General features: G+C 44.9%; 1 protein-coding gene across 5 annotated transcripts in view; it reads left to right on the top strand.

Moving 5' to 3' along the window:
- LOC142847804 (protocadherin gamma-C4) overlaps nucleotides 1-25788 on the top strand; it is a 191244-nt gene that overhangs the window by 9897 nt on the left and 155559 nt on the right. The window contains exon 1 of one of the 5 annotated variants that reach the window (XM_075968887.1): nucleotides 3492-6200. The exons of 1 other annotated variant lie outside the window; for it this stretch is intronic. In XM_075968887.1, the coding sequence (XP_075825002.1) occupies nucleotides 3780-6200 (2421 nt within the window). In that variant the 5' untranslated portion in view covers nucleotides 3492-3779. Of the gene's footprint in view, nucleotides 1-3491; nucleotides 6201-9002; nucleotides 11611-15604; nucleotides 18163-20555; nucleotides 23143-25788 lie in introns of those variants that run through there. 3 more of the 5 variants (XM_075968888.1, XM_075968897.1, XM_075968889.1) reach the window with 3 other exon arrangements.

Here is a 25788-nt window from a genome sequence, read left to right as displayed (position 1 = left end):
CCTGCCGATCCCTGTGCTTGTGCCTTGTTGCAAGCTGAAGACCAAGGGAGAGGAACACAGATGCGGTGAACAGTACGTCTGCTCATGGAGCTGTGCTGTCCAGGTTGGCACCGCCACGCGGCCTTGAAGCACTTTTAGAGGCCTAGTTATTGCCTGGAACCTGAGCAGTGTTTTTTAGTTGGCTCTCACTATACTCATCAGTTGGGCTGAAACTCGCTGTGTAGCTCAGGCTGACCTCTAACTTGTGATTTTCTTGTCTTTTTCTGAGGGCTGGGACTGCAGATGTGAACCACCACTCTATATGACTGATAAGTTTCAGAACCAATAGAAGATAGGCACGGTGGCACATGCTTATAATCCCAGTACTTAAGAAGAGGGGACATTCTTAGCTACATATCCAGTTTGAAGCTATTCTGGGCTACATGAGACCTTGTGTCAAGGTGGGGGGGGGGGCCTCAGGAGAGAAAAACAATAAGGAAGTAGAGTAGGTGAGAACACTTTTTAAAGGAATTCTTCTACTTAAAATAAATGTATAAGCCTAAATTTCAAAATACGTTGTCTTCCTATAACTTATGATTATTACAAATGAGAAATTTTCTGTCATCACATTGTCATTTTTTTAAGTAATCTGTTTCTTCTCTGGTGGCTTTTAAGGGAATTTCATTCTTGCTGCATGTCTTCTGGATTTTTATTTTCTTCTTGAGTACAAAATTACATTCTCAAATAATAAATTATTTCATCCCTGCATTTGCTTAGCTCTTAACATTTAAAGACAAATTAATGAATTGGTTGGTTTTTAAAATCCATATTCTAAGCTGGGCGGTGGTGGCGCACGCCTTTAATCCCAGCACTCGGGAGGCAGAGGCAGGCGGATCTCTGTAGTTCGAGGCCAGCCTGGTCTACAAGAGCTACTTCCAGGACAGGAACCAAAAAAGCTACGGAGAAACCCTGTCTCAAAAAAAAAAATCCATATTCTACTGACAAGATAGGTTCTTAAATTTATACTGAAATGTTGAAGTTAAAGATTCATGTGCACACATGCACAAAAGAAAGCAGTTGTTGTGGACGGTTAGTACAAAAAACACAGTCGTGGTCACAGCAACAAGCACTAGTTGTGGTGTTTGAGAAATTCATTTAGGAAATGACTTGGTCATGATTATAAAAAAGAAAGCGTTGTCAAATGGGTAGATAATTATTAACTCCCATCACCTAAAAACACAATTTTGAAGATAATACCCGACTTTAGTATAATTAATGTATCACAACAGTTAAAAATGTAAAAATAAAATAAATAGAAGTGTACAGAATTAATTACAACAACCTACTTACTCACTGAAATCCATATCAAAACTCTAATAATGGGGTTTGGGGGCAGAAATGAAAAATTCCACCCTAAAGTTTATGTGGAATCTCAAGGGATGCCTCCAAACAGACAAAAACAATCTTGAAAAGAAAGTTGGAAGTATCACATTCATCGATTTCAAAAAACATACTACGAAGAAGCCATAAGAAACCACAAATCAAGAGAGGAAGAGTAACAAATGGAAGGAAAGCAAAAAAGGAGGAGGGGACTAGACAAGTTAATTATCAATTAATAAATAGTAAGTTTACAACAGAGAAAAGTACAAATAACTAGAAAATTTCTAGAATGTTACCAGTTATTGAAATTATCAAAAACAGTACTGGGACAAAGGCACCATGTGGCTCCCATGAAAATGCACTAAGAAGACAACGTCATTCCTACATCTTCCCGCCAGAACTGCACCATCTGAACCTAAGGAGAGGAAATCTAACACCCCCAACAAGGGAGAACGTTTTATAGTAGACTGACCACATCTTCCCACGTCAAAGCCTGGTGAAGTGTTCGAATTCTACCCACTGAAGAAACTTTGTGATATGGATCCTAGGTCTGAAAAATATTTTATTTTGCTATGAAAAGACGTTGTAGCAACTGACAAATTATTAATAAGAGCTATAGGCTAAATAATGAAACTGTATCAATGCCAAGTTGATTTTATAGTTTGGTACTGAAACAATTCAGAAAAAGTAAAGGGACATTATGTCTGCAACTTACATGGAATCCATGGGGGCATGAAAATAAAGTGTTAACATTCGGGGTAATGCAGGGCACAGAATACAGTGAACTCCATATGTAAAGTGAATAAATCCAACTGCATGAACCTACATCTACATCACAAGTTGAAAGTATTTGGAAAACTTAACATAGTTCTTAAACATGTTCATCAACTATTAACATTATCTTAGCATGTATAATTGTGAGATGACCAACTACCCAGAAGAGTGTTCACAGATCATTTCCTTCTGCATCATTTACACAAGGGACTCCAGCACCATCAGATACAGAACCAAGCCCCCTCAGCTACCAAGGAACCGCTCTATATGAGATTTATTTATACTGTTTTTGCAACTCTTCTGTAATTCTGAAAATTGTTCAAAATAAAAAGTCTAAACATCCATCTTATTTAAATATGATAAGATATTAAAATTCAATAAAGCCTACTGTTATGTGCACAGAGTTTGGTTATATTACTTTCTGTAGTGGTCTATAAGCTTGAAATATTTCAAAGTGTAATTTTAAATAAATGCACTATGCATAAATATGTTTGTATCTGTAAGGTAAACAGGAGTAAGAAGACATCTATGGTGTCATCCGGGCAAGACTAAACACAGAAAGGGAAAGAGGACTTAACAGTCTCAAACAACTCTGAGTGACAGATTCTTAGTGTAAAGTACCCTGTCTGCCTGGGCTTTGTTCAACATGGAAACCTTCCACATCCATGATGTTCCTGGCTGTATCCAGCTCCGAGCATTGGCTCTGAGTTTCTTTGCTACTCCAGTCTCGTTCTTGATCCATTCTACCTACCTGTCGGGATTCAAACGAAGTAGCATTCAGGAAAGGTCGATTTTGACTCTCAAACATAAGTTAGGTCCCCTTCCTCTGCATGTCCCCAGGGGTCAGTGCTTTTCACCAAATCTGGCATCGATACTCTTTAATAAGATCCTCTTTACTTTCCTCATCTTCCCCACCCTAAAAGTTTCTGAGAACTGGTCTCCAACTAAGAGTCAATCAAACCTTGTGTCAGGCACGCGTGCTGTTTAGTGCCTGATGATCAACAATTTACATATCAAGTGTTGGCATTAAATGCTAAGCAACAGAGCACAAAAATTCAGAACACTTACCTTATAAGAAAATGTAGCCAATGTTGACCTTTTTGTCTGAGCATAGATAAGAAAAGGTTCGAGAGACAGTGTGAGGCATCAAGGCCAACAGCCCTTGGCTTAAGCCTTAAACATTCTGCAATACTTTCGTAGCAACCATCTCAGGTTACGTATATTTACACTATTCTTACGAGTTCTGAAAAGAAGTCCCTACCTTTAAATGCTTACTTCTACTGTAAATAATACGGCATCTTAGTGTAAAGAGTCATTCTTGAGAGTTAAGTCACAGTAAAACATGAAATGGGTTTGCCTGCGCGAGTGCAGAAACTGGCTAGGCCTCTGAGCGTCGCTGTTGACCACCTAAGGAGTAAAAGACAGTCAACCAATCCCACTGAAGGGCTGGCACAACACAAAGGACTGGCGGTTTGTCAGCAGCTTCCGGCCAGAGAAGATGCAAGGAAATTGAAAGCAGCGTCCGTTAGTTCTCTCTCCTCGGTGACCTGGAACCGCTGAATACTGGTCGTCTCAGACCCTGGGGGAGTAAGGACTGGACTCACCGTGCTGGAAGCAGGTTCGGAGGAAACTGCTGCAGAAGGGAAATGGCGACGCTGCAGAAGCTGCCCCGGTACAGAATGCTGATCATGCTGTGCGCCCTTTGGGCCTCCCTGTGGGAGGCCAGAGCTGGACAGGTCCGCTACTCTGTGCCCGAGGAGCTAGACAAAGGCTCCTTCGTGGGCAGCATCGCCAAGGACCTGGGGCTGGAGCCTCAAGCTCTGGCGGAACGAGGGGTCCGCATCGTCTCCAGAGGTAGGTCGCAGCTCTTTGCTCTGAACCCGAGAAGCGGCAGCTTGGTCACCGCAGGCAGGATAGACCGGGAAGAGCTGTGCGCCCAGAGCACACCCTGTCTGATGAACTTTAACCTACTACTGGAAGATAAATTGACTATTTATTCCGTAGAGGTGGAGGTAACAGATGTTAATGACAATGCTCCTCGCTTTGGAGTAGAGGAGCCGGAACTAAAAATCAGCGAAATGACTACACCAGGATTCAGGATCCCTGTTAAGAGTGCGCATGATGCGGACGTGGGTGAGAACACCCTTCAGAAGTATGAACTCAACTCAAATGACCACTTCTCTCTGGATGTGCGAACTGGGGCCGACGGGAACAAATACCCAGAGCTGGTGCTGGAGCGTGCCTTGGACCGCGAGGAAGAGGCAGTTCACCATCTTGTTCTAGTAGCCTCCGACGGGGGAAATCCAGTGAGATCCGGCACCTGCCGCATCCGCGTGAAGGTCCTGGACGCGAACGATAACGCTCCTGCTTTTACACAGCCCGAGTACCGTGTGAGCGTTCCTGAGAATATGCCTATAGGCACCCGGATACTCACAGTGACAGCCACTGACCCGGATGAGGGATACAATGCTCAAGTGACTTATTTTCAGGAGCAAGCCCCTGGAGAAACTGCAGATGTATTTGAGCTAAAGTCAACGTCTGGAGATATAACTATCACCAAAAGTCTGGATTATGAGAAAGCTAAATTCCATGAAATCGATATCGAAGCTCAGGATGGCCCAGGTCTTCTGACCAGGACGAAGGTCACTGTCACCGTTCTAGATGTCAACGACAATGCCCCAGAATTTTACATGACATCCGCCACTGCTTCTGTTCCTGAAGACTCTCCTCCCGGAACCGTAATTGCACTTTTCAATGTACACGATAGGGACTCTGGGCAGAATGCCGTTGTCACGTGTTCACTTCCTGAGACGCTTCCTTTCAAGTTGGAACGGTCAGTGGACAATTACTACCGACTGGTTACAACCAGAGCTCTTGACAGGGAGCAGTTCTCCTTTTACAACATCACTCTAAGTGCCAAGGATGGAGGGAGCCCATCTCTGTCCACAGATGCCCACCTTTTACTGCAGGTGGCAGATATCAACGACAACCCACCCTCCTTTTCCCGGGGGGCCTACTCTGCCTACATTGCTGAAAACAACCCCAGGGGCACCTCCATCTTTTCAGTGCTGGCCTATGACCCTGACAGCAATGACAATGCCCACGTAACCTACTCTTTAGCTGAAGATACCTTTCAAGGGGCGCCCCTGTCCTCCTACGTCTCCATCAACTCTGACACTGGAGCCCTCTATGCTCTCCGCTCCTTTGACTATGAGCAGTTCCAAGACTTGCAGCTGTGGGTGATAGCGGTGGACAGTGGGAACCCTCCACTGAGCAGCAATGTGTCGTTGAGCCTGTTCTTGGTGGACCAGAATGACAACATGCCTGAGATCCTGTACCCCGCCCTCCCCACAGACGGGTCCACTGGTGTGGAACTAGCACCCCGATCTGCAGAACCTGGATACCTGGTGACAAAAGTGGTGGCGGTGGACAAAGACTCAGGACAGAACGCCTGGCTGTCCTACCGCCTGATCAAGGCCAGCGAGCCAGGGCTCTTCTCAGTGGGGCTGCACACGGGCGAGGTTCGCACTGCCCGGGCCCTGCTGGACAGAGATGCCCTGAAGCAGAGCCTGGTGGTGTCTGTGCAGGACCACGGCCAGCCTCCTCTCTCGGCCACTGTCACACTCACCATAGCAGTGGCTGACAACATCCCTGAGGTCCTGGCTGACCTGGGCAGCATCAGGACCCCTGCCACCTCTGATGATTCAGAACTTACCCTCTACCTGGTGGTGGCAGTGGCTGTGGTCTCCTGTGTCTTCTTGGCCTTCGTCATTGCGCTGCTAGCACTGAGGCTGCGGCGCTGGCATGTGTCTCGCATGCTCCAGGCTTCAAGAGATGGGTTAGGGGGCATCCCTGCCTCACAGTTTGTGGGAGTGGACGGGGTGCGTGCTTTCCTGCAGACCTATTCCCATGAAGTCTCGCTCACGGCAGACTCGGGGAAAAGCCATATCATCTTCCCTCAACCAAACTATGCAGACACTCTCATCAGCCAGGAGAGCTGTGGGAAAACTGACTTCCTCTCAGCACCCCAGTCTCTACTCGATGATAAAAGAGAAGAAACCCCTCAGGTAACGTTTTCTTAAATACGCTCATGTTATTTTGCTAAATTTACCTATTTATTTAGTTGCCCCGGGTGTTTAATATATGTGTGTTTTAGTCCCGCTTTTCCTTGAAGATGTACTGAAGCTTAAGTGAGTCCAGGTGAACTATTACCAGGTAGCTTTGAGTGCGCGTGGGCTGAACGGGAAGTTAAAATCATTGTGGAATGAATGGAAATCATGGATTAATAGCTGATGGTGACATTTAAATCATCAAAAGAGTACTGTTAGCAATGCACTGGTTTCTTAACTTTCCCATCCATGGGAAAGGTTGGGGCTGGTGATCAGTGGTACTTTACCTGCCTCGCGTGCACTGGGCCTTGAGATGGGTTCCCAGCACTGCAATGTATGCATTATATAATGTGTGTGTGTGTGCAATGCATACATTGGATTTCTATTAATTGAAGACTCTTCCTCCTTTGAATGTAAGGCTTGCTTTATAGTTGAATCTGTGTATGAATTATGAAACACCTTGGTTGACGATTCTTTCTCTTTTTTGTTTATTTTGTTTTTTTTGAGACAGGGTTTCTCTGTGTAGCTTTGGAGCCCTCCTGAAACTAGCTCTAGTAGACCAGGCTGGCCTTGAACTCACAGAGATTCGCCTGCCTTTGCCTCCCTAGTGCTGAGATTAAAGGTGTGCGCCGCAACTGCCCAGTGATTCTCACACTTGATCTTAATATTTCTTCTTCAGATTTTCAGAGTAGTTACCTATTTTCCTTAGTTTGCGTACCCATATCTGTTTAAATGAAGGAATTTTATCTGGGCATGGTGGCACACACCTTTAACCACTTGTACTGGGGAGGCAGAGACAGGCAGATCTCTGTGAGTTCTAAGCAAACCTCATCTACATAACAAGCTCCAACAGAGCCAAGACTACAAAATGAGACCCTGTCTCAAAGACAAAACAAGAAAAATACATTTTTTCAGTGTTAGGAATCAAACCCATGGCCTTGTATACCATAGGCGGGCACTCTCGCAGTGAGCTACATCTCAAACCCATATATGTTTGTGCATAAGTGGTGTATATTGAAACCGAAACCTCATTTTGCTTGTACTTTGCCACTGAGTCATGCCTCCATCCCTAGGACATACATTCCTTACAGAGTTTCATGCCATGGTGTCTCTGCTTAGCTGCAAACAGCAGTCTCTGGAGGTAGCTCCGTGCTCCTTGGGAGCTTACTGTGCACCCAATAGCAAGCTGGTAAAGTAGCGGTAGCAGGTTTCTCTTCACTGAAACTTCATTTTCTCAGATCTGGAAATTATACTGACTGGCTGTCCTGAAAAATAACTCTTATGCTTGGTATACACAGAGACGATAGAAGGGATTCAGAGACCATATCATACAATTGCTGTTTTCCCCAAATTTCCTTTGCATCAGATGCCAAAAACCTTCCGTTTATAAACACTTGGTTTTCCTTCTCTATTCCTCCTGTGTTGGTTTTAGTGTGTTGATCATACACTTATTAACAGTGGGTGTGCCAATGCTAAGAATCAGCTTGTTTTCATCAGGAAATTAACCATGCACTAATTGAAACTTGTATGAGGTAGATTTACATCTCCTATGGTGCTTGGAGTCCTAATTACATCCAAGAGTGTCTGCTGGAACATTTGGGGCAAATGTATTCCATGTGTTTGTTAGTACTGCATAAGTAAGTATCTATGAGATAAACTCAGAATTCACTTTGGAACAGAGTGTCATAATATCTTTACATGTAAGCATATAATGAAGTATAAACATAAGAAAATTAAAAACAGAGTTCCTTTTGAGGCAGTAATCCGTAAGAATAAACACCTTATGGATACATCTACAATGCATCATGATTGAAATGACATTTTTTGTTTTATTTCTACTTGTTTTGTTTTATTTTGAGACAAGACCTTACTGTGTAACCCTGACTGGCCTGTAACTCTCTATGTAGACCAGACTGGCCTCAAGCTCACAGAGATCCACCCTCCCCTGCCTCTCTAATGTTCTCTCCCTTAAAAGCATGTACCGCCATGCCTATCTTTGTTTCTATCTCTGTGCTACAAGAAGAAAATATACAGGACAGGGGGTTCTGGGGGTAACACAAGCTTATCTTTACCAGCGTCACCTGTAGTTTTTAAAAAGATGTCCTCATCTCTGCACCAGGGCAAGGTGAATGTCTCCAGTAGCCCGAGGTCTGTGATTTCTCTCACACCCAAGCCTTTCCCCTGGTCCACTCTTCTCACACTTCTCAATAAGGCCTTCGCTAAACCCCACAGCCAGATTGGAGACCTTCCCGTCCTCCTCGGCCACTCTCCCTGTGCTAGTTATTTCAGCGCACGGTAAGCCCCAAGTGATTTTTCATCAGCATAAACTCTGTGACAGAAATGGTGAGCTACATATTCCACATTAAATCTTTTTTTAAAAAAAAGCATATTGTCTGACATCCAACCGTGTGTCCTTTTAACGAATCAATTAAGTGAAAAGTATTAAAACTAATATGTCAGGATATCAAAGACCAACTTCAAGAATTATAATCCATAAATATGACTGATGTTGAAGCAATATTAGTGGAGTTAAGGTTGGAGTGCTGCATGTCCAGTAAAAATAACTTGAAGCCACACAATTTAACAAATATCACTTCAGTTATGTGAAGTCAGTGCTCGTTCCCTTGCCTCCAACGGAAAGGACTGAAGCGAGGAACAAAGGGTTATTTGGGTTTACCTAGGAGTGTGCAGTGACTGATTAGGCCTCTGGGTGTCGCTGTTGACCATGCAAGAAGAAAAGGCGCCGCTGACGCACAGTCCACCATTTCCCTGCTGCAGAGAAACGCCAAGAACAGTCTGAAAAGACAGAAGCGTCTATCAAACTCACACCACAGCATCAGCCAGCTCTGTGGTGTGTGAATTAAGGCCATGAAAGATTTAGTTCCATGAGGGTGTAAGGCTAGGACCCATCGTGGGAATTCAGAGGGAAAAAAGCAAGAAAAAGGAAATGATCCGCCTGGGACTAGGAACCGCCGGAGCCCTGGCTTTGCTGTGCGCGCTCCTGGGGCCGCTGAGTGCGACTGGCTTCAGGCAGATCCGCTACTCGGTGCCGGAGGAGCTGGACAAAGGCTCCTTCGTGGGCAACATCTCCAAAGACCTGGGGCTGGAGCCTCGCGAGCTGGCGGAGCGCGGGGTCCGCATCGTCTCCAGAGGTAGGTCGCAGCTTTTCTCTCTGAACCCGCGAAGCGGCAGCTTGGTCACCGCGGGCAGGATAGACCGGGAGGAGCTGTGCGCCCAGAGCGCGCCCTGTCTCGTCAGCTTTAACATCCTTGTAGAGGATAAGCTGAAAATATTTGAGGTAGAAGTCGATATCAGCGATATTAATGATAATGCGCCTAGTTTTCCAACAGAGGAATTGGAAATAAAAATTGGTGAACTAACAATTCCTGGAACTCGATTTCCACTTAAGACTGCATTTGACCCAGACTTGGGCATGAACTCCCTGCAGAACTATAAGCTCAACCCCAGTGACTACTTCTCTTTAGCTGTGAACAGTGTCACCGATGGCGTCAAGTACCCAGAACTAGTGCTGGAGCGAGCCTTGGATCGTGAGAAAAAGGCAGTTCATCAGCTTGATCTCATTGCCTCTGATGGTGGAGACCCTGTTCACACTGGCAAGCTGTGCATCAAGGTGATAGTCGTGGATGCAAATGACAACCCGCCCGTGTTTACTAAGCCAGAGTACCATGTCAGTGTTCTGGAAAATGTGCCAGTGGGCACCCGGCTGATCACAGTGAACGCCACTGATCCCGATGAGGGATTCAATGCCCAAGTCTCCTATATTTTGGATAAAATGCCTGGAAAAATTGCTCAGGTTTTCCATCTCGATTCGGTGACTGGAGATATATCGATATTAAAAAGTCTCGATTATGAGGATGCTGTGTTCTACGAAATCAAAATTGAAGCACAAGATGGACCAGGTCTTTTTTCGAGAGCCAAGGTTCTCCTCACGGTTCTGGATGTGAATGACAATGCGCCAGAAGTGTCAGTCACTTCTCTCACAGGCTCAGTCCCAGAAGAAGCCCCTGCTGGAAGAGAAATTGCTCTCATCAACGTACATGACCGAGATTCTGGCCAGAATGGACAAGTCACGGTTTTTGTCCTAGGCCATCTGCCCTTTACTCTAGAAAAATCGATAGACCAATACTACCGCTTAGTGACAGCCGAATCTCTGGACCGTGAACGGGTGTCTCAATATAATATCAGTCTACGAGCCACCGATGGGGGGAAACCACCGCTGTCCACGGAAACTCATATCACTCTGCTTGTGTCGGACATCAACGACAACCCTCCTACCTTCACCCATGCCTCCTACTCAGCCTATATTCCAGAAAATAATCCTAGGGGAGCCTCCATCTTCTCCGTTACGGCACGGGACCCAGACACTGACAAGAATGCAGAAATTACGTATTCATTGGCTGAGAACACACTTCAGGGGGTGCCACTTTCAACCTACATCTCTGTCAACTCCAATACTGGTGTCCTGTATGCTCTTTGCTCCTTTGATTATGAGCAGTTTAGAGACCTGCAGTTGCTGGTGACAGCCAGTGACAGTGGGAACCCTCCACTCAGTAGCAACGTGACACTGAGCCTATTTGTGCTGGACCAGAATGACAACACGCCTGAGATCCTTTATCCTGCCCTCCCTATAGATGGTTCCACTGGTGTGGAATTGGCACCTCGCTCTGCTGATCCTGGATACCTGGTCACAAAAGTGGTGGCAGTGGACAAAGACTCAGGACAGAACGCCTGGTTGTCCTACCGCCTGATCAAGGCCAGCGAGCCAGGGCTCTTCTCAGTGGGGCTGCACACAGGCGAGGTGTGCACTGCCCGGGCCTTGCTGGACAGAGATGCCCTGAAGCAGAGCCTGGTGGTGTGTGTGCAGGACCACGGCCAGCCCCCTCTCTCGGCCACTGTCACACTCACCATAGCAGTGGCTGACAGCATCCCTGAACTCCTGGGGGACCTGGAAAGCATCCACACCCCGACTAATCCCAAAGATTCCGACCTCACACTCTACCTAGTGGTGGCAGTGGCTGTGGTCTCCTGTGTCTTCCTGGCCTTTGTCATTGTGTTGCTGGCGCTCAGGCTACGACGCTGGCATTCATCGCGCCTGCTACAAGCCTCAGGAAATGGATTGGCTGGCGTACCAGCCTCTCACTTTGTGGGTCTGGATGGGGTGCAAGCTTTCCTGCAGACCTATTCCCAGGAAGTTTCTCTTACCGCAGGCTCTAGGAAGAGTCACCTGATTTTCCCACAACCCAACTATGCAGACACGCTCATCAGCCAGGAGAGCTGCGGGAAGAGCGAGCCTCTTATAACATCGCAAGATTTACTTGAAACAAAAGACGACCCCAACCTGCTTGAGGTGAGTTCATTCCTTTGAGTGTTATGAACATTTATTTGCCATTGTGGTTCTTATAAAACCTTAAAACAACAATGTAATTGTACATCATGTTTTCTCTAACTGTGTCCCACTTGGCCATGAGAAAACTGCACTTCCTGGCCTTGTTATGGCTAAGTGGGCCTAGGTAGTCATTCTGGTCAATATGTTGAGTATTGGCAGTAACATGGCACTTCCAGGGGTAACTCTGTCATTATGAGGATTCCGGTTCTCTCCCTTACCCTTTGAAGTTATGGTTGCTCCTTCGACCTATGTCCTTGAGTGACTGTAATGAGAGAAGAGCCTTGTAGGTGACCCAACAGTGGTGCACACACCTGTGAGAAATGGGCCTGTCACAGTTTCATTCTCCCTGTTCAATGGCCGGGGTAGAATCCAGAGTCCAGCCAACCACCTGCTGGACCACTGAGCTGGACCTCAGCTGCTCTTTCACGTATTAACCCCTGTGATTTGAACTGGGTCACTCCTGCCCACCAACCCATCCTGACTGACACAAACAAGTGGGGAGACAGGATAAATGCAAAGTATTTTATGCTTCCCTAAGATTTTGTCAGAACTTTTCCAAGTCAGACCACAGTCTTTACATCATTTGTTTGTTTTGTTCTGTTCTGTTTCCTTTTGTTTTGTTTGAGACAGGTTTTCTCTATGTAACAGTTCTGGCTGTCCTGGAAGTGCTTTGTAGACCAGGCTGACCTCCAACTCACAGAAATACTCCTGCCTCTGCCTCCCCAGTGCTGGGAGGCACCACATGCCAGTCTTTATATCCTAAGGACATAAAAATCATAGGATAAGAAGTGAAGGAGACAGGTATAGCAGTATGTTTATGGAGGAGACATTACTCAAGACTGGAGTTCAAGACCAACTTGGGCAAAAGAGCAAGAACTATCTCAAAAGGAAAAGTAGATATTAGTCAGATCATTAAACCCTTGTACCTAAAATGTATGTGTGTGTGTGTGTGTGTGTGTGTGTGTGCGCGCGCGTGTGCGTGTGTATGTGTTGATTTTATCTTTTTTGTCTGAGGGTGGAAAGTTACTCACCTAAACCATATGAATCATGAACTGGTATTTATCACCCTTTAAGAATTTTTTTTAAACCTGGACTGTAGCTGTGTCACCCCTGGATATTTACCGAAAGGACTGTAAGTCAACATATCAGAAATATTTGCACATCAATGTTAATTACAGAACTGTTCACAATGACTAAGTAACCTAGATATCTACCAATAGAGGAATGAATAAAGAAAATGTTATATATATATATATATATATATATATATATATATATATACACACACACATACACACAGTGGAATTTTTCAGTCATAAAGAAAAATGAAGCTTTGTTATTTGCAGGAAACTGAATGCAACTGTAGATAGTTAAGTTGTATTAGTTAATATTAAACAAGATAAGTCAATCTCAGAAAGACAAATACTATGACTTCTCTCATTTGTGGACACTAAATTTTATATAGATACATAAAATGATATGTGTGTGAGAGAGAGTATGTGTGTGAGAGAGAGAGTGTGTGTGTGTGAGTGTGTGTGTATGTGTGTGTGAGTGTGTGTGTGTGAGTGTGTATGTGTATGTGAGTGTGTGTATGTGTGTGTGAGTGTGTGTGTGTGAGTGTGTGTGTATGTGTGTGAGTGTGTGTGTGTATGTGTGTGTGTATGTGTGTGAGTGTGTGTGTGTGAGTGTGTGTGTATGTGTGTGAGTGTGTGTGTGTGTATGTGTGTGTGTGTGAGTGTGTGTGTGAGTGTGTGTGTATGTGTGTGAGTGTGTGTGTGTGAGTGTGTGTGTATGTGTGTGAGTGTGTGTGTGTGAGTGTGTGTGTGTTATGCAAGTAAAAGTGAGACTGTTAGGGGAAGCAGGACTAACAGGAGAGAAAGGGAGAGAAAAAGGAGGCAATGGTGGATAGAGGGGCGTATGCCCAATGTACAATATATATTTGTATAAAAATGTCCTGTGAAGTCCAGTTTCATATACAATGAATATATGCCAACACAAAAAAATATTATTTCAAAACAGGAGGAAAATATTTCTCTGACTCTGTAAGAGATCCCTAGACCATTTATCTCAGCAATGAAATAGGAATCCTGTGTATGTTCTAGAACTTTCCTTAGTCAGAAGTTGTGGGTCCATTTTCAAATCTGTGAAATTATTTTACTCTTGTAGCTCCAAGAGAGGGTTATCCAAAAACAAGCCTAAATGTATTTCATTGCATCTCAAAGGGACGAATTTTCCCTTAATATGTTAGAAACTATAACATTGAAATGTGTGAGTCAATAGATCCCGAAGACAATATCTGTAAGCACATAAAACTATATTCTCATTAAAGATTTATTTATATGGTGGAATCTTGTGGAAAGGAATGTAAAGGCAGGAAGCAGAGAAAACAAGAAAAAGGAAATCTTAGGGGAAATATAATCTATTTCTACTGGAGATGATTGAGCGCTTCAGAACGGTGAAATAAACCCATGAGCTGATAACTTCCCATTGACTTTTGCTGTTCTAAGAAAATACTTGAGACGTGGAAATTTATCATTAAAATAAAGATTCATTTATCTGGTTGTTGGGAGCTGAGAAGTCCAAGAACATGGCGTTCTCATCTGCTCAGCGTCTGCTTGGGGCTTTTCCTTCAGAGTTGTCACATGACACGGGGCATCACATGTTGGGCATCATATGATAAAGCAAATATCTCAGAGACTGCTATTTTATAACAGAGCCAGCTACATGATAATCCAACATCCAAACACTGATTCACCAATGAAGGCAAAGCCTTCCTGGCTCAAACATGTCCTAAAGATCCTGCCTCCAGATGTCGTTATACCATGGGTTGGGAGACTGGGGTTCTAATGGATGAAACTTAAGAGGTGCATTTAAGCCATTGTCATCTGATTTGTTTTTACATTAGAAATAAAGAGATTTGCTTTGGAGTTACCTAAGTCCAGGATCATGTTCTAAAATGGAGTGCTTGGGTCCAGTGAGATGACTCAGGAGTAAGGGCTCTCGCTTCCAAGTCTGGCAAGCTGAGTTCTGTCCCTGGCACACATGCTTGGAGGAAGAAATCGGCTCCAGTGTGTCCTATGACCTCCACATGAGTGCACATGCATATACACATACACCTAAACACAAAATAAAGAAATAAGAGAAATTGGAAATAATAAAATTAAATGTTTAAAGACTGTCAATGTCTCGCCAAAAGTTACTGGCAATCAATAACTTTATTAATTACTGACGTTTAACCAATTGAAGTAAGAAGTTGGTTTATAGAGTACTTCATATTTAGAAAGAATTTGTTTCATAAAATAAATATGTTTTATGCAAGATTCACCATCATAAAAGCCTAAATAACTACACTGCCACCTTTAATAGGCTATCAGGCCCTGATATACCTAGCTGGAAATAGTATGGCTTGCAAAGACTATCAGTGCATTAAAATATCTCTGGAAATGCCACTCCTCTTGCAAAGACTATCTTTGAGAAGTTTTGTTGAATTGACAAAATACACAGAGAAACTAAAATGCTAAGTAAAGAAGTTACTTCAATAAACTTGAAGAAAGGTAAAGATCAGAGTTCACTGAATAATGAGGGTAAAAAATCCACTCACTTTTTGGGATGCGACAGTCAGACCTGAGTTAATAGTGCCATAGAGTGAAGTCATTGATGGCATTTTTCTCCAAAACTGGAAAAAGGAAAAAAAAAGCACGCTTTGGAAATGAAAAATATGAATGTATAGTGACAAAAACATTCACGAAATGATGATAAACAAGAAAATGTCAAAACTAAAGGAAAATGTAAATGCCTGGTTCCTTCAAACAAATTAAAACTCAAAACAAGAGCTTTGAGGATTAATAGCTGCACGATACGCAGTTTTACAAGACAACCTCTAGGCGCCGCTGTTGACCAAAGAGAAGAGAGGGGTTCCCTGTTCAGCCGGGTCCAGCCAGGGTTTGTCTGCTTTTTCCTGCACCTATGAGAACGTCCGTCCGTCTGGCTCCTTCAAGCGCCTGACAAATCCTACCCACATCCAGGTAGGTCACAGATTATCTTTTTAAAAATCCAAGAAAAAAAACGCAAAAAGAAGCTTCCCTGCGCGCTCAGAACGGCAGAGCAAACCCCAGAGGCGTTGGAACGATGGCAAACCAGGTACTGCTTCACTTCCTGGTGCCTTTGTTCTGCGGCGCCATCTCCCAGCCGATCCGCTACTCCATTCCGGAGGAGCTGGCCAAGGGCTCTCCTGTGGGGAACCTAGCCCAGGATCTGGGACTCAGTGTCCAGGAATTGCCAGCTCGAAACCTGAGAGTTAGTGCAGAGGATTATTTCAGCGTTAGTGCGGAGAGTGGGGATTTGCTAGTGAGTGGCAGGATAGACAGAGAGAAGATTTGCGGGAAGAAATCTGAGTGTGCACTAGAGTTTGAATCCGTTACTGAAAACCCGATGAATATTTTCCATGTAATTGTTGCCATCCAAGATATTAATGATAATGCGCCACATTTCTTTGGGAAAAGCATTGAACTGGAGATCTGTGAGTCAGCCTTACCGGGGGTAAAATTCCCTCTGGACTCCGCACGCGATGCCGATGTGGGAAGCAACTCACTGAAGATGTACACTCTCAGCCCCAACTCACACTTCTCCTTGTCAACGAAGGAAAGTCCCGATGGAGATAAATACCCAGAATTACTGCTGGAAAAACTTCTAGACAGGGAACATCAGAGCTCCCACCACTTAATCCTGACCGCCTTCGACGGGGGAGACCCACCCCTGAGCAGTACCACCCAGATCTGGATCAAGGTCACCGATGCCAATGATAATGCTCCAGTGTTCAGTCAGGACGTTTACAAAGCTAGCCTCCGTGAAAACATGCCCCTGGGAACCTTCGTCCTGCAAGTGACAGCCACAGATCAAGATGAGAATGTTAACGGAGAGATCACCTATGCCTTCCTAAACGGTCCAGCAAGTACTAACCTCGTCTTCACTCTCAATCCAAATACTGGAGCTATTACAACTAATGGTACATTGGATTTTGAAGAAAAGAGCAGATACATGTTGGGTGTAGAAGCCAGGGACGGAGGAGTGCACACGGCTCACTGTAATGTTCAGATTGAAATTCTTGATGAGAATGACAACGTCCCAGAGGTGACATTCATGTCCTTTTCTAACCAGGTTCCAGAGAACTCGGTCCTTGGAACAGTAATAGCCCTCATTAAAGTTCGAGATAAGGATTCTGGACAAAATGGTCTGGTGACATGCCATCTTCAGGAAGAACTCCCCTTCAAATTACAACCCACCTCCAAGAATTATTACAAGCTAGTGATAGACAGGGCCCTGAACCGGGAGCAGACCTCAGAGTACAACGTCACTATCACAGCTACCGACAGGGGCAAGCCATCCCTTTCATCCAAGACACGGGTTACTGTGCACATCACAGACGTCAATGACAATGCACCCGTTTTCCACCAGGCCTCCTACGTGGTTCACGTGGCTGAGAACAACCCACCTGGAGCCTCCATCGCTCAAGTCAGTGCCTCTGATCCGGATTTGGGATCCAATGGTCAGGTCTCCTATTCCATCATAGCCAGCGACCTAGAGCCAAGGGCATTGTTATCATTCGTATCCGTGAACCAGGACAGTGGAGTGGTGTTCGCGCAGCGCGCCTTCGACCATGAGCAGCTGCGCTCCTTCCAGTTGACACTGCAGGCGCGTGACCAGGGCTCGCCCGCGCTCAGCGCCAACGTGAGCATGCGCGTGCTGGTGGGCGACCGCAACGACAACGCGCCGCGCGTGCTGTACCCCACGCTCGAGCCCGACGGCTCTGCGCTCTTTGATATGGTGCCACGTGCCGCGGAGCCCGGATACCTGGTCACCAAAGTGGTGGCGGTGGACGCCGATTCCGGACACAATGCCTGGTTGTCGTACCACGTGCTGCAGGCCAGTGATCCCGGACTCTTCAGCCTCGGGCTGCGCACTGGCGAGGTGCGCACAGCGCGTGCCTTGGGTGACAGAGACTCTGCGCGACAGCGCCTTCTGGTCGCTGTGCGTGATGGTGGACAGCCACCACTCTCAGCGACAGCCACACTGCACTTAATCTTCGCTGACAGCATGCAGGAGGCCCTGCCAGACCTCAGCGATGACCCTCTGCCATCGGACCCCCAGAGTGAGCTTCAGTTTTACCTGGTGGTGGCCTTGGCCCTGATCTCAGTACTCTTCCTCCTGGCGGTGATTTTGGCTATTACTCTGCGCCTGCGATGCTCCTCCAGCTCAGCTGCCTGGGGCTGCTTTCAGCCTGGTCTCAGCTGGAAATCTCAGCCTGTGGTTCCTCCCAACTGCAGCGAGGGGACTTTGCCCTATTCCTATAATCTATGTGTTGCTTCGCATTCCACGACTGCGGCTGGGTTTAATTTTCTCCACGTGGCGCCAGAGATTGCTCCCCCTCAGGATCTTCTGTGTGACGATCCTTCTGTGGTTGTCGGTGGCAATAATGAAAATCCCAAAACCTCATACGACTCTTCTCCTCTTCGGGTAAGTTTCTACAGAGCTATTTAAGCACTATTTCTTGTATTCGCTTCTCGATCGTGCACAAATTAATCAATTTTGGTCACTTTTTTTTTTCATTGTTTGGGGCAGTTTACTGGGAAAAGTGTTGTGAATGCAGATTAGTTCTTGGTTGCCCAGTCATCTTGGAAATGATCTGATTACCAGTTTCGGTCTTTACTGTTGGCGTTTCTGTGTGACTAGCAAATCTCGCTCGAGACTGTTTCCTATAGATCAGCATCCTTAATAATATTAGTGCCCTTTCTCACTTGATTTGTGAGGCTGGTTTTTTTAAAGTAATCTTTAGCTTTTATAAACATATTGATAGTTCTTTCTGCCTGGATTAAAGTTCATGGTCATCTTCCAATTTCCTCTTCTCACCTGAACAATTTTTTATTGCAACACATCCGTTTGACACGGCCTTCCAATAGTTAAGCTTGTTAGCACTTATTTGCCTTACCTCAAGGATCAGAGATTACTATATTTCATATTTAAATTGCTAACTGTGGCTCAATATTATTCTCACTTATAATCTCACCCAAGTTTCTTTTTTAACACTTATTTGTGGGGAGTGAGGCACACATGTGCCAGCATATGGAGGTTAAAGGACAACATGGCGTCAGTTTTGCTCCTTTCACTCATGGAACCCCGGATTAAACTCTTCAGATTCTCAGGCTTGCCACCTTCACCACCTGAGCCATCTTGACGACCCCTCCATGGATCTTTTGACTATTCTTAAATCATTTATTTTGTGCTCATTCTATTTTGTCACCATTACAGCAAGGACTGTGATGATCTTTCTATTTATGAAACATTTTGTATCTTTCTTGTTACCTTAATAACTTCTGTGAGTCAAATCTGCAAGCATTTTGAGATTTTATAACTATTTTCAGTTATTTCCAAGACATAATTTTAATCTCCAACTCCTTAACATGTAATAATCTTTTAAAGATTATAAAAGAACACATTTAACCTACTCTTTCAAAGACTAAATATTTTAATTCTGCATGATATGATTCTATGCCGTCTTAAGAGTTTGGTCATTTGTGCATGCTAATTGGTAAGCAAGAAATAATTTAAATAGTGAAAGACTTTTTGACTTGTCTCAAAATTTCTTAGATTTCCCGAGAAAGCTGTGGCATATGTGATGATAGCAATGCATACATAACTATTGAAATAATCTATTAAAATAGCTCCCTTGGGCTATTTCTGAAATCAGTGATAAAGCAATTCAAAACAGTGGTTAAAAATAATAGACTTGGTGATGGCAAAAATGAGACCACTGGTTGTGTCTTATATGAGAAAAAACCTGAAATATCTGTTGGGTGGATTGAGACAGAGTCTCTCTGCAAAGCCCTGGCTGTACTGGAACTCAAAGAGATTCCCCTGCCTCCCTCTGCCTCCCGAGTGCTGAGTTAAAGGTGTGCACCACCACAGCTGGCCTGAAATATCTTCAGCTTAACTTTTCTACTTTGGTGCTACAGTTTATTTTAATATTTGTTTACTCATCATTTGAGTTTGATTTGCACTTGCCTCATTAAACACTGAAAATGCTGTCGTCTATGAAAGCAGCTGTTGGATGGGCAGTGGTGGCACGAGTTTCTAATCCCGGGACTTGGGAGGCAGAGGCAGGCGGATCTCTGAGTTTGAGGCCAGCCTGGCTGTTACACAGAGAAACCCTGTCTTGATAAAGCAACAGAAACGAGGCTGCTGTTGTAAAGACTGACAGTGGGGACACAGTGTGTGACCTAGAATGTCCTGTAACAGCGTTGGCTATTTTAGCCCACACCTAGAACCTCTCCCCTAAACCCATTTCTACAAGGGTAAGATTACCTCCTGGGCAGTCAACACCCTTCTTGCAATGGAATTGAAAAATTATCCCAGAATCCAGAGGGCGAAGTCATGGGAGGAAATTTGTTTCTGCATAGGTTGTAACTGGAGCTGGGCCTCCAGGCTCCGTGGGCCACTGTCTTTTCACTATTCCCTTTTCTCCACTCGTCACATCCACTGCTGTCCTGAGAGGAATGGATGTGGCCCTCATACAATGCAAAGTACTGAAAATGATGTAGGGAGATGAACAATGCAGCAACCAAAAAGAGATAGAAAACAACCTTTTCCCAGAAAAACTACTATATTACTCTGCCATAATTTAACTTAGTTTGATATATAGGAAGCTTTGGATAACTCCTGGATTTTTGTTGCAAATTAAACAACAGGATTTTGGCCTTTATGCTCCTTTAGAAAAGAAAGATTAGGAAAGGGGAAAGCGTGTGGTGGTGTTTTAGCAAGAATTAGTTGCAATAACAGTTTAGTACTCTGGGTGTCGCTGTTCACCACTCTGGGGTGAAAATCGGGTATTTAATAAGAGCAAGATTTCCGGAACACAAAGGACTGGTTCTGGTCTGAAGGAAAGCATCAATCTGAACTCCCCGGAGCTCCAGCGTCCAAAGGTGCAATTAAATTATCCTGAAACCCAAAGATTGTGGGGCTCCTCAGGCTTGCACAGACTCAACGCCCAAGCTCAGGACTCTTTGCGACAGGACTGCAATGGCGGCTCCTTTCGGATCAGACCTCAGGGGGCTAGTATGGATCTGCATTTTCCTTGGATTCCTATGCGACATCCGCGCGGAACTGCTACGGTACTCTGTGCCAGAGGAGCTGGAAAAGGGCTCTGTGGTGGGCAACCTAGCCAAGGACCTGGGGCTGGAGCCTGGGAAGCTGGCGGAGCGCGGAGTCCGCATCGTCTCCAGAGGTAAGACCCAGCTCTTTGCTCTGAACCCGCGAAGCGGCAGCTTGGTGACAGCAGGGAGGATCGACAGGGAAGAGCTTTGTGACAGATCCCCAAAGTGTACTGCAAATCTGGAGATTCTCCTAGAGGATAAAGTGAGGATTCTTGCTGTGGAAGTGGAAATTGTTGATGTTAATGATAATGCCCCCAGCTTTGGAGCACAGCAGAGGGAAATAAAAGTCGCTGAAAATGAAAATCCTGGGACAAGATTTCCTCTTCCTGAGGCCTTTGATCCGGATATAGGGGTGAATGCCTTGCAGGGTTACCATCTCAGCTCGAATGACCACTTCTCCCTGGATGTGCAAAATGGGGCGGATGGGATTAAGTACCCAGAGCTGGTGCTGGAGAACGCCTTAGATCGCGAGGAAGAAGCAGTTCATCATCTGGTTCTCACTGCCTTCGATGGAGGCGACCCGGTTCGCTCCGGTACTGCCACAATTCAAATAACACTGATAGACACCAATGACAATGCTCCTGTATTCACTCAGCCAGAGTACCACGTTAGCGTGAAGGAGAATTTGCCTGTAGGCACCCGGCTACTTACCATAAAAGCCACTGACCCAGATGAAGGAGCCAACGGAGAAGTGACCTACTCTTTTCGGAACGTAAGAGACAAAATATCCCAGCTCTTCCAGTTGGATTCTCTGAGCGGGGACATAACAATGTTGGGGGAGCTGGATTATGAGGACTCTGGATTCTATGACGTTGATGTAGAAGCCCATGATGGACCTGGTCTACGAGCCAGAAGTAAGGTACTGGTGACGGTTCTGGATGCAAATGACAACGCTCCAGAAGTCACCATCACCTCTCTCACCGGCTCCATCCAGGAAGCTTCCTCCCCAGGCACGGTGATTGCACTTTTCAATGTGCATGACAGTGACTCTGGAGAGAATGGCCTTGTCGCTTGCTCTATTCCAGATAACCTTCCGTTCAGGCTTGAGAAGACCTACGGAAATTATCACCGGCTGTTGATACACAGAAGCCTGGACAGGGAAGAAGTCTCTGAATATAACATTACAATAACGGCCACCGACCAGGGAACTCCACCGCTGTCTACAGAGACTTATATCTCACTGCAAGTGGTGGACATCAACGACAACCCACCCACCTTCACCCATGCCTCCTATGCTGCCTACATCCCAGAAAACAACCCTAGGGGAGCTTCCATCTTGACCATAACAGCCCAGGACCCAGACAGTGGTGAGAATGCCCAGGTAATCTACTCTCTGTCTGAGGACACTATCCAGGGGGCGCCCCTGTCCTCCTACGTCTCCATCAACTCTAACACGGGTGTCCTCTATGCACTGCGTTCCTTTGATTATGAGCAGTTTCAAGACCTGAAGCTGCTAGTGACAGCCAGGGACAGTGGGAATCCTCCACTCAGCAGCAATGTGTCCCTGAGCTTGTTCGTGCTGGATCAGAATGACAACACACCTGAGATCCTGTACCCCACCCTCCCCACTGATGGGTCCACAGGGGTGGAGCTGACTCCTCGTTCTGCAGAGCCTGGCTACCTGGTGACTAAGGTGGTGGCGGTGGACAGAGACTCAGGACAGAACGCCTGGCTGTCCTACCGCCTGCTCAAGGCCAGCGAGCCAGGGCTCTTCTCAGTAGGACTGAACACAGGTGAGGTGCGCACCGCGCGTGCCCTGCTGGACAGAGATGCTCTGAAGCAGAATCTTGTGGTGTCTGTGCAGGACCACGGCCAGCCTCCTCTCTCCGCCACGGTCACGCTCACCATAGCTGTGTCAGACAACATCCCAGACATCCTGGCAGATCTGGGCAGCATTAACACTCACATTGACCGGGAAGATGCACACATCACACTGTACCTGGTGGTAGCTGTGGCTGTGGTCTCGTGCATCTTCTTAGCCTTTGTCATTGTGCTGCTGATACACAAGCTCCGTCAGTGGCATGCCACTCGCCTGCTTCGGGCTGCAGGTAGTGGGTTGTCATCCATGCCTACGTCTCACTTTGTGGGTGTGGATGGTGTGCAAGCTTTCCTACAGACCTATTCTCATGAGGTCTCCCTCACAGCAGACTCGGGGAAGAGCCACCTCATCTTCCCTCAGCCCAATTATGCAGACACGCTCATCAGTCAGGAGAGTTGTGGAAAGAGCGATCCTCTCCTGGTGTCTCAAGACTTGCTGGAAATAAAAGGAGACTCCAGTCTTCTTCAGGTGAGTGAGTCACTCCTGTGATGAATCTTACCATCCTAAAATACAGACATAGGGTTGCATAAAGTGTCTCCAGTTGTATGTGTGTTGTATCAAATATATGAACTTCTTTATTAATATCCCTTGCTTTCTTGCTGCATAAAAAATCCATTTGTTGATTAATAACCTTATTTTTGTAATTACGGGAGTTGAATATGGCTTTGGGTATATTAGGCGAGTCCTCTATTACTGATTTACACCCCAAACCAGGTGTTCTATTATTCATTATTCATAGTCTTCATTCTGTAGTGACTTTGATGGGAATTCGTAAATTTAGTTGGGTAGTGGTGCACGCCTTTAATCCCAGCATTTGAGAGGCAGATGCAGGTAGATCTCTGTTGAGTTCAAAGCCAGTCTTTCTACAGAGTGAGTTCTAGAACACCCAGAACTACACAAAGAAATCCTAAAAAAGAAAGAGAGAGCTCCTTAGTTTTATACCTCTAAACCATTCCATTTTTAAATGCTATTTTGCTATGTACATTTGAAGACTAGAATTGCTTTGTGAATAGAAGAAAATTACACACATTTCTACTTCCATCGCCTTTCTCGTGATGTTAATGGGGAGTCTAGGCTGACTATTTTAAAACATGTTAACTTCTGCTTCACTTACTTTGTGCGTATCTCCATGTTGGTAGACAACTGTGGGGAATCACTTCTCTCCTTCCACTTTGTGGGCTCAAGGGATCAAATTCAGGTTGACAGGTGTGGTGCCCAGTGCTTTCACCACTGAGCCATTTTACACACCACAACCTGAATTTTCTTAAATCTCCCCTTATTACATTCAACTGTTCTTTGCTTGAAGTTTATCTCTCTTTCCTTGAAAGGGTTTTTTTAATTATAATTATACAATGACAATTTGTAGTGAGTCTTTTTTCTGTCCCACCAGCCAGCTCCCAAATAATGACACAGAGAAGTTTCTTATTATGAAAGCTTGGTCTTGGCTTAGGCTTGTTTCTAACTAGCTCTTATAACTCAACCCATCTCTATTCACCTGCATGCTGTCACATGGCTCGTGACCTCTACCTCTCCTCCTACATGTCCTGCCTCCTCTGCATCCAGCTGGTGACTCTGACCTTCTTCCTCTCTCAGTCCTCTCCATCTCCAGAATTCCTGCCTAACTACTGGCCATTCGGCTCTTTATTAACCCAATCAGAGTGACGCATCTTCACACAGTGTAAAGGAATATTCCACAACAGCAATTTATGTGTAGTGAGGAAAATATTTAACCTTCAGCTGTAACATTAACTTCTCCATGGACTGGTATATTTCAAATACTTTTTTAAAACAAGGTCTTACTGTCTAGCTTAGGCTAGCCTTTAACTCACTATGTAGCTTATCCAAGTTGACTTGCAACTCACAATCCTCTTTAAGGGCTAGAATTACAGGTATGTGGCATTATGCCCAACTCAGTGATTATGTTGTTGCTGATACAAAGTACACCAGGATATCTGATTCCTTTGATGCAAACTTGATTATTACCAAAAATACTGACAATTTTATTTCATTCATATAAATAAGTCATAATTTCTTAATTACCCAATATGACATCACCATTAAGTCCCAACAAAACAGAATTTGTTTAACTCTTTTGCATAACTCTGGTTTTCACCAGGTAAGGTTGGGTGGCTTGGGTTCTGGACTGATATTATTCTTACTCAGCTGACCTCATTCCCACTGTCAGAGTCCCTGAAAATTATTCTTGGAGATTTATCACTATGTGACCTGCGGTAAGATAAGTATCCCCTGACGTGGCATAAAGTATTTTGTGTGTCAGAGATACGCAACACTTTTATTTCCTAAGCAGTCATAGAGTTCTATGAGTTAATCCAGAATTAATGAAAATCTATTCACAAACTCATAGGGTTTCTCTAAGTGGAAACTATAGTAAGATGGTGGGGTATGGCTCAGTGCTGTGACTTTGTGTCAGTGTGAAGGTGTGCACCATGCAGAAGACTCGCGGTAACGAGCTGGTCCTGGGCGAGGAAAGAGGAAGCAAATGAACACTGGGAGAGCCGATCCCAGGACACAGTTTCCAAACACTGTGGTGACAAAACATAACTCAGAGGTGTTTGCTCAGTTGGCCTAAAATTGAGTAAAACACACTCAGAGATTGGCATTAAGAATAGATTCTGCCAGAGTGATATATGTCAGTGATTTGGAGAACAGTAAATAATTTATAAGTTGCTATCACAAGCTATAAAAGAAAAATACTTTTGTATAAGTGAGTACTGGGCTTCCTTAAGAAAGTACAACTTCCGATTGGACGAGTTACTGTTTATCCATATGGGGTGCTGCTACTTGAGAAATAAATGCAGAGCTCTTGTGCTATTATCAAACAAAACGCTTTACTGAAAGCCAGAGGGAGCGCATATGTGGGTGGGTGTTCTGAATGAAAGAAGTGAGATGGAGAACGTTATGGTGTACTGCTTCCAATAAAAGGAGGGGAGGGGCAACGTTTATTTAAAGGTCGTTCATGCTACCCAAAAGATACACAAGAAACGTAAAATTCATTCCACTTAAGAGAGATTGCTACACGATTCATAGATGATAATAAGGACATATACTATATGTAGCATTTTTATTTAAGAAATTTTCAATATATTACCTATT

This window comes from Microtus pennsylvanicus, chromosome 4, assembly GCF_037038515.1.
Source record: "Microtus pennsylvanicus isolate mMicPen1 chromosome 4, mMicPen1.hap1, whole genome shotgun sequence".
NCBI classification, from domain to species: domain Eukaryota; kingdom Metazoa; phylum Chordata; class Mammalia; order Rodentia; family Cricetidae; genus Microtus; species Microtus pennsylvanicus.
Note: the sequence above shows the minus strand (reverse complement) of the source record. Positions and strands in the feature narration are given on the sequence as shown.